We start from the raw sequence: 14,219 nt of genomic DNA, 5'->3' as shown, positions 1-14,219 counted from the left end.
ACAGCCCCCTGAAAGCCAGCTTGAAGAAAATGGGCCAGATGGGCTCAAGGGGAAAGAAGTGGAGGAGGTATCTGGTATTTATATGTCTGTGCTGACTTCCTCGGGGACTTGGAAGAACACAGTTGGGCGCTGTGTTGGGTGTGCAGAATAAAAAGCCACAAAGCTTTTCCAGGCCAAAAATACCCAGTGGCAGATACGAACACAAAGAGCTCTTCCACTCGAGAGAATGAAGGTGGTAGTGATTTACTCGGCTTCTCCGCCCCTGTTCTCATTTATCATATGGAAAGCAATACAATAATACCCCACGCCTTTCCGCGTGCCTGTACGTCGTGGTTTGACTCTGGCAAGCTGCATTCGGAAAGGTCTCTCCTTAAACAATCAGCATCTCCATCCAGAATAACAAAAATAATGAAAAGGACTAGAGGAGAGGAGCAGAGGACTTCTAGAACACCCCCCAAAAAAATGTGAACTCCCTGGGTCCCTTAAGACTGGACTCTCTGGATAAGCAGGCAGCCTGGGCTGGCCAAGAGAACGAACGGTGTGCAGATAGTGTGCAAGATGACCTCAGGTCTGAGACTCCAGGCTGGGAGAAGAGAACAGAGCAGACAGTGAGTGAGGGTACACCTGTAATCCCAGGAGCAAGAGTGGAGCCCAAGTCACCGGCAGGGAGCAATGATCCAGAATCGGGTGACTTGGGAGCTGGATTCTGGAAGATTCCCAGAAGGGAGGAGAGGTAGAGTAGGACCCCATGGAAGGGGGACAGAAAGGTGGCAGGCCAGTGACCACCAAGTACAGGACCAAAAGTTAGGAATCTCGGAGGGAGCGAGATATGGTGGGGTTAGAGAATTTGGTCAAAGTCACACAGCTAGCAAGTGACGCCAAGCGTCTCCTTGGAGCCACAAAAATCAGGCGGTGATTTATTTCCGGCGATCTGAACGGCACTGCCAAACAGCCTCTGAAACCAAAGAGACCCAGAGGGCAAGGAGCAAAGGGCGGAGAAGGCGCCTGGATGACAGGAACCCAAACCACAAATGCTGCTCTTGCAAAGGCTGCCTTGAACTCTACAGGCGGGCGAGAGGGAATCAATGGAGCCGGATGGCTGAGTGTGAAACTTTGCTCTCTGTGTGACCCAGTACAGCTCTCTGCCTTCTCTATGTATCACTTTCACCACTATAAAGTGGTAGTGACATCATTTGCCTTGTAAGGCAGCAGAGAAAATTAAAGTACTTAGTTATCACACAGCATATGGAACCACCTTTTACTTGATGGGTGGAAGTCAGGGTAGTGGTCTTCCTTCCTTCCTGCGAAGGTGCCAGTACCAGATGACCCCCCTCAAGACAACCTCTAGATCGTTCCTATCTAGCAATGGTCTCTCTTTCCAGAGTCACAGTCTCCTCTTAGGATTCCCTGCTCTCCTTCCCAGTGCTAAGTCCCAAGAAGGCAGAGCCATATCAAATGCTGACAGTAAACTACAGGACAGAAAGGAAAGGTGCTGAGTCACCGCTGCCTGCTGGCTATGACAGGACAGGAAGGAAGCCTGACACCTGCAGCTTCCTCAGTTTCTCCTAAAGCGTCCTGAAAATCCCAGGTCAGAGTGCACCGGCACACAACACACTGTTGGCCATGGGCTCCACTGACTGGCTAGGGCTCTGGCCCTGATCCAAAAGCAGAGTGCCAGGTTCTTTTACCTCTTTGGCTGGTCATTAGGGATTACTCCCCGGGTACTCATGAGGAGATGGAGAGAGGCAGCTGGGGTCAGAAGAAGCCACAGTATGCTGGCAGGAATGGACTCTGCAGAGCTGTCCCAGCTATGGAAGACGCTGGAACGATTCCCCAACAGACTCCAGCTCTTCCCTGGAGACCAGAACGATGTCTTCCACAGAGCTCTGCCTGAAAATGCAGCTCTATCCTCTGCCCATAGAGGCTTAATAAATGACACCAAATCCTTTCTGCCAGAACCCTGGGAGTTCTACTGGGAACCAAGAAGGACCTACTGCTATCTCTCTCCTCTCCTGCCTCCCCTCAGCTCTGTGCCTGGGGGGGGGGGACAATACAGGGTATAGACACCATTGTGTAGGAGGCACTGGCCAGCTAAGTTTTAGAGATGAAGGCCTACCACCAAACCCCATGGGTTGTATGCAGATTTAATGGTGGGCTCTGGCCAGGCCTCCCGCCACTAGCGAGTGCAGAGAAAGACTAGAAATTCCAAGCCTAGATCACCTAGGCATTTGTCTCTGCTAAGTCTTAACAAACCACACACACACACACACACACACACACACACACACACACACACACACACACGCTGAGCTTGGCAGCCCCTGAGCTCAGAGAGCTGGTAACACAAGCCATGGAGCTGACTGCCAAGACAAGCATCAGAAGGAGCCAGACCCAGTTTCATTGGCCACCATACGTTGCATATGGCCCGGGACGCAGCCAAAAGAGTGTTCTCACCCTCCTCAAAGGCATAGGAGACCCTCTGTTTTCAAACACACCTCCACAGAGCCTTAATTAAAGGAAAATGGAAAAATAGCATGCCTGCTGCTCTCCCCCTGCCTGCCGGGGCATTCACACACAAACCCTTGCATGGCTATTCCTTCTCTCTTCCTCACATTTTGGGTCTCAAGCATAATTCACTGCCGTGGAAAGAAAGTCCGCATTTTGCTGAAGAAAAGAATCAGAGTTGTCCCCAGCCCTGGAGGGTCAGAGGGGTCAAGGAGAGCTGGAGCTGAATGAATAAAAGGCAGGCCAGCCTAGTGTCTGTGCTGGCCTCTTCCTTTCCAGAGTGGATAGAGAGAGAGGAAGTTAGGGAGATGGCGAGAGGGAGTAGGGTTATGAATTGCAATAACAGTTGTAAATCCATAACAAACTAAGGCCCAGGAGGCCTAGTCCTGCAGGTTGAAAAGGTGGGAGAGAGGACATGCTGCCAACAGGTGGGAGACATAAACAGACCAGGGACACAGGGGAGTTCCCTGGTAGCTGCAAAAGTTGTTAGTGGCTGAGTAAGGGAGACGTGTGTGGAAGCTTTTCCTAAGTGACACGGTCACCATGATAGACCCATCCCCGTGGAGATGACAGTAACCAGTTTATTGACAAAAGATTCAGAGGCCTTCTCCCCCAGTCCTTTCTGCAACCTTTCAAACCACAAAGCGTCCAGCTCTTCAGGAAGATTCTAGAGCTCCTCTGAACTGAAGCCAACGAGGAAGGGAAACAGAAGAGTCTTTGAGAAATCCATCCTCCCTACTACTTTAAGCAAAGCGAAACCCCTAGCACCCAGAGGCACAAGAATAGTTGTTTCTATCCCCGGGACCTCAGGTTTCTGCAAAATCAAGAGACTGGCTCACACCTGATCCCTGGTTAAACTCTCCCCTAGAAACCTGCACAGGAAGGTAAGTCTGCCATCCAAGCTGAAGCCAGATTTGCTGGAAAGCAATGAAAGCAAGAGGGGGTGATTTTTAAGCCCCGGGGGAAGGGAGACGTGGGGGTTGGGGGGGGGGGAAGACTGTTGCTAACAGCCTTTGGGACAAGCAGGTACCCAGCGGTGGTGGGGAGCCTGTTTCTCATGCTGCCTGAATTAAGATCCTGGGTACAGTGGCCCAAGATTTAACAATACACAGACCTGTGCCACAGTCCTCTGGAAGGTGCCACAGTCCCCTGGAAGGTGCCAGTCCAACACACAAAGGCTGGACAATCTTCTACCTGGAGCCGACTCAAACGGTCGATTGATTCCCTCCTTGCACCCGCCTCTCCACCTCTATCCCCAAATAGCCCATCCACTTCTACAAATGAGCCAAGGTTTCCCAGGTTTGCCAGTTCCACCAGATACCCAGGCAAAGCCTGTCTCTACCACTCCGGAGTCCAGGAGTCCAGATGGAAGGTCTAGGCTTCTTGGATAAGAAGGACAGAAGAGTGCCTTCTAAACTGGGCAGGTTACCTAAAGAAGCCTGCTTACCTTCTTATGTAACCTGATGTGCCAGATGGGATCCCAAGGGGACTTGGGACTACCCCGTGGTTCCCTCTTAACCCAACCAGAGCCCGCAGCAATGCTCTTAAGTGAAGGAAGCCCTGTTGGTTAGATGCCTTTCCCAATACCCTCCTCCAGGTCTTGCGGAGCTGCGGAAGAGGCTGGGGCGCGACCTGTCAGCAGGTCTAGGGTGTGCATGCCCCCTCGAGTATCCCCGCAGTCCCCGACACAGTTTTCTCCCGCTCACCCCGCCCTCTCCGCCGTCTGTGCACTGCACCTCCCAGCACACGCACTGGGGGAAGGAAAGCAAGGAGGGAGCGTCCCCGCTGTCCCGGCCACAGACAGGGCTGCCCGGCCAGCCGGGGAACCACGGGTTGGCAGCGGCTGCAGCGCTCCAATACAGTGCTCCGGCCTTGGGATGGCGAGAGCCCCAGCGGTAGTTACTACGGGGGTGGCCGCCCCAGGTGCCCGCAGCCCCGCCTCCCCCCTCCGTGCACCCACCGTGCAGAAGCCGCTGGCGGAGGCGGCGGCCCCGGGCCCAGAACCCTGCTGCAGGCGCCGTGCCCTCTCCGCGCTGCTGCCGCCCGCTGCCCAGGCCCGTCCCGGCCCGGGAGCCGCCGCGGCGCCAGCCCCGCCGCCGCCGCTGCAGCGCCCGCCGCCGCCAGTGCCCCCCGTCGCGGCCGCCGAGAGTCCCTCCCGCAGGCTGTGGCGGGCGGCGGGACGGGTTGCATCAGCCCCGGCTATATAGCGGGCCCTGAGTGGCGGGGAGGGGTCGGGAATGCGGAACCGGTCGAGCTGCCAGCTCCACACGTCAGAGGGGGACGGAGAGGAAGAGAAGGAGGGGACCGAGAGGAGGGGGTGTGGATCGCGCGCTTCACACCCACTGACCTTCACCTCCCCCGCCGCCGGCGCCCTCCTCCCGCCGATGCTCGCGCTCCTCCGCCTGCGGGACCGGCCCGGGCCCTGCGGCGCTTGTCCCGGCAGCATCGCGGTCGGGCGGCGCGCCCCGCCCGCGGCTCCCGAGAGCGCGAGGCAGCAAGACACGGCGAGCGGTTATGTAAGCGCATCCCCTGCTCGGCCTCGCGGCCGCCACCCCCAAAATGCTGCACAGCCGGGGAGGCAGCGACGCGAAGGCGGCGGCCGGATGAGCAGAGAACCCCTTCCAGCTCAGCCCACGCCGAACCATCCTCCTCCGTCCGGTGCGCTCTCCCCCAAATCCAGAGCGAGGGTGACGTTGCGCGCAGTGGTGTCTTCGGACGCTGCAGGATCTCGCAAGCCCGTTTTGTTTTTCCGTAAGAAGCATGGGCGGGGGTTTAAGGCGTTTGGAAGCTTCAGTCCCTACCCCCTGTCCACCAAAGCGCCCTGGCGTCCTGAGGCCATGCGGTGAGTGGACTGAGATCCAGAAGTGCAACTGCACCCCGGAGGCCACCGTTGTTGTCAGTGGCCGGCCCAGTTTGACCCAGGGCTCTTTGCCCAACTCCAGCAGCCTTTTGCCTTCCTTTGACTGAATGCAGCAGTGAGCCGGCCAGCAAGACCTACAAATGCCTTCTTCCTCAAGGATTCCAGGGCCAGCTTCTGTGCCCTCCTCCCAACCTCCTACAGAGGTAGATGGTAAAGGACACTCCGGAGAAAAGGACAGTCCTTCAAAGGCTGGTACACAAAACCCTCAGGCAGAAATGTGTGTGTGGCATCTGAGAAATATTTGCACACACACACACACACACACACACACACACACACACACCCCACACACACATGCTTGTGCGCGCACGAGCGCGCGTCTCCAGACCCTTGGGTGACCAGCCCCGGAGACCCCTTCCGCTTAAACCAGAAAGGAGTGGCAACGTTGACACTCAGTGACCTTCGGCCTCCTTCTCAGAAAGACAGCAGGTCATCACCCATAGAAGAAAGGAAGTGAAAGAAAAAGTTCGTATCTTCATAGAGTACAAATGCTGAGAGCAAAAGACCAACAGGGAGGGAAGGAAGTACATGTACCAAGCGGGACAAGCAGGTCTCCACGTGCGTGTGTGCCTCCCTGCAGGGAAGAATCAATCTCCATTTTACCCTTATGTCTTCCTGCAAGGGAGAGCAGATTGAATGGATAGAGACAGACCAAGCCCTAATGACATCACTGTGCATCTTCCTGGTCAGCATCCACAACTTCCCTCACAACACTGATGAAAGAAAAAAAAGAGAGACTCCAAAGGAACACACAGCACAAACTCAGTGGCAAGTCCTGTGGAACAGGACTCTGCAACCCAGAAAAGCCAGCAACACCTTTACAACGACACAAAGATCAAAGCCGGAGACTGGGAAACTGGCTTACATCATGTTTCTCCCCTAAGATGAGGGTCTGGATGTTTATGTGAAAGAAAACACTGAACGGAGGAAGCATTACTTCATGTGTCATTGTTGGGACTCTGAAAAAGCTAAACTCATCACTGTGCAGGGCCTAACAATTAACATGTGTGCTTAAAGCTGGCCTTCTCCTGGGCCTAATTTGGATCGTGGCTAGGTGCAGTAGTCCTGGCTGGCCTTTACTTCCTCCACAAATTAAATACGCTACAGGGAAGGCACTGGGGTGGGGGCACTCAGGGGTCTTTATTCCCTCATCTCCCCATACTATCTGTTGGGCTCCCCCATTTTGATATAGTTGTTCCCCAGTTTTATAGAGGATGCTATACAAATAACATCTCAAGTCCTCTCTCCTAGCCACATGGTTTCCTACCAGACCTCTCTATGTAGTCATTGCTTCTGGGCGGGACCGAAGGAAGGGCCACAGTTGGCTCCTTTGTGCAGACTTGCAGTCGCCTGGTGCAACTGATCTACCCCTGGCTTTTAGGGAACTGATGTTCTAGCCTAAGGCAGTCTGAATTTAGGTGTCTTGTCTCTTGCAGCTAAAAAAAAAAAAAGTCCCCATTCCCATGCATATTCATGGTTGGCGGGCTGACTCAGAGATAATCACAAACCCCAGATAAAGTGGATGAAACTCGGTGTTTTCTGGATTGGCCAGGAACAGAGGCTACCAGAAGCTGACCTGAAACCAGTAGACACTACCTTAGCAAAGGTGTTTACTGGTAATAATATTAATGCAAAAAACCATAGAGAGAAACCACTGGAATACTGGTGACAAGGTTCCTGCATCCAGCCAGGCCTGCTGGCCTCCCTTCCTCTAGAGGAAAGGGTAAATTGATGAAGTAAAGCAATTCCCCAGAACTGTCCCTCCAACGTTAAAAGAGGAAGCAGTAGTTCTGACTAATCAGCCAGTCGGCTCATCTTTACGCTTCGTATTTACTGAAAGTCTGTTATACGCCTGTAACCTGTGACGCGCACAAGGACGAGGTTCCTCACCTGTTCCCACCTCCCATCTGGTTAGGAAGAATGAGTTCAAAGCAAGAAACGAGCAGCAAGGTCAAGTGTAGCTGAGAGGAGATTCTCTGACAGGAACTATAGGCACTGTAGGAGTCCAAGCAGGATCCCTGCTTCAGTCTCCGTTCAAATGGGATCCACCAACATTTTCAACGGCTGATGCTTCTTCCCATAAGATGGAGTTACACTGTGGCAAACCCACCACTAGCGGAAGATTCCATACGTCAGAGATGCATTTAATTCATCTGGCTTACAAAACACCAGGGCTTAGCCCAGCCTACCTTCAGCTCTGCTCAAAACATGTATTTTGGGCAAAGAGTTCTAACACAAAACATACACCACGTGTTCATAATTCATGCAGTTTACCAACTGCCGCTCTGAAGGGGAGAAACAGAACGGTTTTATGAAGGGGTGTTAACACCACCACAAAGCTGAAAGATGATGGTATATCAAGTCACTGTAAGTCAGGGGTCGTGTGCAGCCATGCTTGGCTTCTGCAGCAGCCTTTGTATTGCCGTTTTCCATTGCTGTGATAAATATGTCAGGAAGGAAAGGGTTACTGTGTCTCACGGCTCAGGGGATAGTGGTCATTATCTTGGTAAGGGAGGCACGGTGGAAGCAGAGTCTTGTTCACATCTGGGCACATCAGGAAGCAGAGAGAGGAGCCATGTTGTACTTAGCTGCTTTCTCCTGTTTTCATTTTTGTTCGGTCCGGATCCCTCAGCATGAGATGGGACTGTGGGGCTCGGGGCTGCCCACCTCACCATAGGCATTGTTTGCTCAGTTAAACCTCCCTTGAGTTCTTTCTGCTCCTTCTTTTCTTCCTCTGCCTCCTTCTTCCCATTCTCTTCTCTATGTACCAAATATTTCACTCAAACTCTCTATGTTTACCTTCTCTTTAAAAAGCAAAACCAATCCCAACTGGTGGCACGTGCCTTTGGTGGATCTCTATGAGTTCGGGGCCAGCCTGGTCCACAGAGCAAGTTCCAGAACAGCTAGAGCTACACAGAGAAATCCTGTCTTGAAAAACAAAACAAAACAAAAATAATAAAATAATAAAATAGCAAGCCAAGGCTGCAGAGATGGCGCAGCCATGAAAGGTTAAATCTCAGAACCAAAAACCTCAAAGCCAGACAACTTTGGATGTACATCCGGGAGGGAAAGCGGGCAAGCATCACCAATCCACCAATGTAACACAAAGAAAGGTTGCTGCTCACTGCTGTAGGACAAAACTTTTCCTGGGGAGATGCAACATACTGAGCTACTCACCCCGGATACGGAAGCCATGACAGACCAAAATAGACACCGCCAGAGTCCAGCCTGGTGAACCATGAGTTTTATCGAGGTTACTCACAGGAGCAGAAATGACTCAAAGACAGCTGCATCACCAAAGCCCACTTCAGCATGGGTGACCTCGCACAAAAGCGGGGAACCTGGAGCACACACACCGCACAGCCTGCAGGCAGCTCAGCAGGTTGGAGAGGGTCCTCTCCGGCTGCCTCAGTTGGTCTAAACCTCCTCCAGGCACCTGCTAGTTTCTCTTCTTCAAGGCAGCCCGGGGTGGGTGGTCTCAGTCAGTCGCCTTTGCATCTCTGCTCTGTGGTTCTCAGAGGGCTTGTATTTCTTACCTCTGGCAGGAGGGGCCTAGAGAATCTGGTCACTCTCAGGACTCCCCGAAGCTCCTTGGAGTTGTTTACCTTCCTGCTTAAGGAGCTTCTTCCCTGCAGGATGTGATGTTTTCATCTGGGAGGAACCTGTTCCACAACCCTCACCCAAGACAACTTGGATCTCAGTGATTGCCCAGGGCAATCCTGTAGGTGAGGGCGTAGTATTGGATCTTCCCGTCAGCAAGGCACCATAACAAAGAGAGGAGAGAGAACCAGGCGGTAGCAGCTTTGTCATCTCCTCTTGGAGTTCATCACTTAAGCTTCATTTCTTTGGCCAAAGTAAGTTGGTTCTTGATTTCAAAGTCCACAGAAAAGAGAACCAGGAATTAGTGACCAAGTAATATCCACCACAGCATGCACTCTCTTAGGTCAAGGATGGATTGAAACCACTGCGAACTGCTCCCTTGGCCTGAGCTGTTAATGCCCTAGTTTGACACAGTCCCATCTGCTTTCAGTCATTTACACAACCCGCCTAGACTCCCAAGAAGTTTGTTTTTGCATATCTTGATATAGATAAAGCTAATCGCAATATCCGTCTATTGTATATCCCTAAAGATATGGAGTTATCTTCGTCCTGTCACCCCCATAAGCCCTCCAGGCTCACCTTTTGAAATCTTGATCTCCGGCTGGTAGTGCCATTATGAGGCTAGCAGAGGAAGAGGCTGGGGATGAGCCTTGGGAGTGTGTTATCCCTGCCTTCTTCCTGGATCACTGTGTCCAGAGCTGTTGCGGTGTCAACAGCCTCTCTCACACACTGTTACTGCTGCATCTTCCCGCCACAGTATACTGCAACTCTGAAACCGTGGGCCAAAACAAATCTCTCCTCCCTCGGAGTGTTTCTTTGAGGGACTGTGAATCATAGCAACCCCAGAATAACAAATTCAGGCTATGACCTGAGCTGTCCAGTTGCAGTAGTTGACATCCCAAACTGTAGAGATTGGTTCAGGGACAGGTCCGTGAGTGACACAAGCAGCCAGTCTGATAAATGGGTGCTCAGAAAGAGTGGTTTCTTTAAACTGTCATTGTAGGCATAGAGATTTCAGGCGTTGGTGGCCATTTTCCTATCACACAGCAAGAGTCTGACCCAGAAAGAAACCAGCGTAGAGAGGAAAAGAAAGTTCAGATGTGTAAGAAGAGAACCAGCCACGAGCTCACCGTTTGAGTCACTGAGTCTAACGGGTCACGTGCACATGCTGGATTGGCCTTTAGACACTGTAGTGATGAAATCAGCCTCCTCTTCCTGTCTTGATAAGCGTAGCTTGGGTCAGGGTTTTTGGCGCTCAGCAGTAAAGAATGCTGAAGGATATAGACAGAAGATCTCCAAAAGTCGAGCTTCGCGAGGAATGCTGAGCTGGCTCCATGGAAGTTTATCTGCTTCTATTCTTGCTCATCCATCAAATGCCACTCAACCCCTGATTTGAGACTAAATGCAGAACCGTTGGAACTGCTTTCTCATGGTTCGCAGTTAAGTTAGTCATTTAAATAATTTAGTCAGACAGCCTCATTTGAATATCTGCTAGGAGCTGACACCACCCTTATAAAAGAAGCAAAGTAAAAAGAAAATACCATTTCTTTTAGCCCATAAAGAATGACAGCCCACAGACTGGGAGAGCAGGCTGGATGGTAGAGTGCTTGGATACCACACACGAAGCCCTAGGTTTGATCTCCAGCACCCCAGAAAACACACACGTTGGCCCACCCATAGTCCCAACACTCAAGAGTTGGAAGCAGGACAATAAGGAATTCAAAGTCATTCTCAGCCACATAGCAAGTTGAAGGTCAACCTAGGCTATCGGGGACCCTGTCTCAAAAACAAAAAAACAAACAAATAATAACAAATAACAAATAACAGAACACACACACACACACACACACACACACACACAAGAAAAATCAGTCTCAAGGTCCAAGAAGACAAGTATTATTAATAGAATTGAGGTAATAAATGACTGGGCCCAAGGTAGATGGTCCCTGGAGGCAATATTAGGATTGTAGGTAGATTCTTTAAACTCTGTTAGATCAAAAATGATGTTTCAGTCATAATTTCAAATCATAAATTATCAACAAAAAAAAGTACTGACTAAGTAAGTGAATGAATAAACAGATCCTGACTGGAACCCAGACGGATAGCAAGTTTACCATTCGGCATGAAGCAAATAGGAAAAGGCACGTAAGCTGGGGATGGTGGCACACATCTGCAATCCTGGCACTCAAGAGGCTGAGGGAGGATGAGGGTGAGTTCGAAATCAGCCTGAGATACATGGTGAGTTCCAGGCCAACATGGGCCACATAGTAAGACTTTGTCTCAAAAATAAGCAAGCAAAACGGAAATAAAGGAAGGAAGGAAAGAAGGAAGGAAGGAAGGTAGGAAGGAAAAAAGGGAGGGAGGAAGAAAGGTAGGAAAGAGGAAAGAAGGAAAGGAGGAAGGAGGAAACAACACAATTGAGTACAACACAGAAAGAAGATCTGAGATGAGTCTGGGCATTTACTTAGATCTGGAAAGCATATTAAAATCTTAGAGATGTACCATGAAGAACGTCAGGGTGTTTTTACAAGAGGGAATCCAATAATGCTTCCACTTAGCCCCATACAATGATGCTTGTAGAGATACTAAACCTTCTCCCACTTTTTCTTCCTTTATCCCTGCTTCCCATGCCAAGAAGGTGTTGCTGCAGACCAACCAGGCTTTAAGTCTGAACCTAGTACCAGACTCAATGGTTCATACCTGTAATCCTAGCTCGTAGGCAATAGAGTCAAGAGGATACGGAATTCAAGGCCAGGCCCGGCTCCTTATTGAGTTAGAGGACAAACTGAATCACCTGAGATGATGATGATGATGATGAAGAAGAAGGAGGAAGAGGAGGAGAAGGAGGAGGAGGAGGAGAAGGAGAAGGAGAAGAAGAGAGGAGAAGGAGGAGAGGGAGGAGGAAGAGGAAGAGGAAGAAGAAGAGGAAGAGAAGAGGAGGAGAAGGAGGGAGAGGAGGAGAAAGAAGATGAGGAAGAGGAAGAAGAGGAGGAGAAGAAAAAGAAGGAAGAAAGGAAGGCAGAGAATAAATTAGCTGGACCTAACTTTCTTTGTAAAATGAGGGTCTAGAACTACATCGATATCTGCCATGTGCTAAGAGATCAATTTTGCTATTTTCACTAACACCATCATTGCCTTAGTTTCTTTTTTTGTTACTCGACAAAATACCCTGATAAAAGCAACTTTAGAGAGACAGGGTTTACGTTGGCTACAGATCAAGGGTACAGTCCATCATGGTGGGGAAGTCAAGGCAGCAGGAACTTGGCGTGACTGATCACATCGCTTCTGCAGTTGGGAAGAAGAGAGTAATGAATGCTGGCTCTCGGCTTCCTTTTTCTTTTTCTTTTTTTTTTTTTAACACAGCCCAGCATCTCAGCCCAGGGAATGGTGCCATCCACTGTGGGTGAGTCTTCCAACCACAACCTATTCAAGACATTCTCCCATAGGCATATGAAAAGGTCCATCTCCCAGGCAGTTCTAGATCTCATCAGATTGACAACTGAGATCAACCATCGCAGTCAACATCCCCATTACACCCGTCAACAGGATGTGTCATCCAACCTAGACCCTGTTACTGTGCAGCCTTCTCAGATCCCTCAGGCTCATGGTGACTCCTCCCTCTCCTAAGCTGAGTAGCTCTTCCCCTCCATTATCTGTCATCTTCAATTTTAAACTCTGCTTATTTCATAGTCACTGCCACCCCCATCTGCTTAGACCTGCTGTGGAGGTGGGTGGGACAACAGGTTAAACTTTTTTTAATTTCCGGAATGCCCACCATGTGCCAGACTTCTGATTGGCACTTGACAGACGTTTAAATAAACAATGGGCAGGGCCCTGGAAACAATTCCTTTTAAATCCCTGCTGAGGCAGAAACCAGTCTGGGTTCTGATATTTAACACTCTTCACCAGGCAGATACAGAGCAGATACAGAATTACCTGTCATATCTCACGGAGCACAAAATCTAGCCCGTTAAAGTGAGGAAGGTGCTGTATTTCATCGAGGACAAAATTAGGGCCCACACCGATGACACAGATCTAGCTGAACAAAAGTCACAGTGGGAATAGTTCTCAGGCCTCCTTGTCTGAAGCAGGTCTTAAAACAACCATCCACACAAAAGTTATTTCAGTAAATGTTTATGGAAGGGGGGAGAGTCCCCCAGGTCTTCTGCTGTGAGGTGGCGTTTCCTCTGACACTCATCAGCCTTGGTGTGGTGGAGAGACAGGCTGGAAGGCACTCAGGGGTAGTGACTGGACCAGTGTGTGGGCTCCGGTGGGGGAGGGGTGGGATTGCCACTTCGAGGAAGGCTCTTCCGCTCCAGGCTAGGGAGCCAGGTTTGACGCCTGCATTTTTTTTTCCTAAACACCCTGCTTGAAGTCAGCCAGTGTGTTCGTCCCAGAGCAACCCTCCTTCGGCTCAGTTGAGGGAGTCCCCAAATTGGGGTCATGGATGGAAATGCACCCTCAGAGACAAGAGACGCTTCCCACATGTGTTACCAGGGCCGTCTACTGTCATCTTCCAAAGATGGGGATGAAGTGAATGCACTCCTGTAAGAGGACACCTCTCTGGCTGGCCTCAAGGATCTCACACAGGAGAGGCCCCAACCCCCCTTAGGGAGGCTGGGTACAAGAGCCTCTTTGGTACCCCTGGCTGGTTCAAAGCCTCCTTTTCAGGTTGCTGGACCACACAGTTCCTCTGTCCTTCCACCTGGCGCCTCCTGCTAGCCTTTCTCTATCTCTTAAACACACCTCCTTAATCCCCCCTTCCTCCTCTTAAAAGCCTGCCTTTCCTTTTCAATATTTCCCCCGAATGTGGGCTTGCTGTCTTGTGCCTGCCCCTTCAGGTTTCCCCCACAGAGTTCTGACTGGAGGCAGGTTTCAGACCTCGGGCTCCATCCAGTTTTATTCATCCCTTCATCCATTTATTCCACAAATATTTGATTAGGTGCAAGGTCATTATTTTTGGAAATCGATGAGCAAGGCCGGTCCAATTCTTAGGTGAATGAACAATTAGTCGATTAACCAAATAATTACAAGAGGGAACAGTTGCAAGGCAGAGAAGCCACTGCAACCAACTTCCCCACCTATCAGAAATTGTTATCCAGCCGTGCTTGGTAGCGCACACCTAAAATCCTAGAACTCGGGAAAGCCAAACAGGAGGATCCTAAATTTGAAGCCAGCCAGACTCTATAATAGA

At 50.7% G+C, this 14,219-nt stretch overlaps 1 protein-coding gene across 2 annotated transcripts in view; it reads right to left on the bottom strand.

The window, feature by feature from the left end:
- Jdp2 (Jun dimerization protein 2) overlaps positions 1 to 9,345 on the bottom strand; it is a 44,466-nt gene extending 35,121 nt beyond the window's left edge. Inside the window, exon 1 of one of the 2 annotated variants that reach the window (XM_008764734.4) lies at positions 4,853 to 9,345. In XM_008764734.4, coding sequence (XP_008762956.1) covers positions 4,853 to 5,267 — 415 coding nt within the window. In that variant the 5' untranslated portion in view covers positions 5,268 to 9,345. Of the gene's footprint in view, positions 1 to 4,465; positions 4,682 to 4,852 lie in introns of those variants that run through there. The other variant, NM_053894.3, reaches the window with a different exon arrangement.
- Between the last annotated feature and the right edge of the window lie 4,874 nt (positions 9,346 to 14,219).

The sequence above is a fragment of the Rattus norvegicus genome, chromosome 6 (genome assembly GCF_036323735.1).
Source record: "Rattus norvegicus strain BN/NHsdMcwi chromosome 6, GRCr8, whole genome shotgun sequence".
In the NCBI taxonomy this organism is placed as follows: Eukaryota; Metazoa; Chordata; class Mammalia; order Rodentia; family Muridae; genus Rattus; species Rattus norvegicus.
Note: the sequence above shows the minus strand (reverse complement) of the source record. Positions and strands in the feature narration are given on the sequence as shown.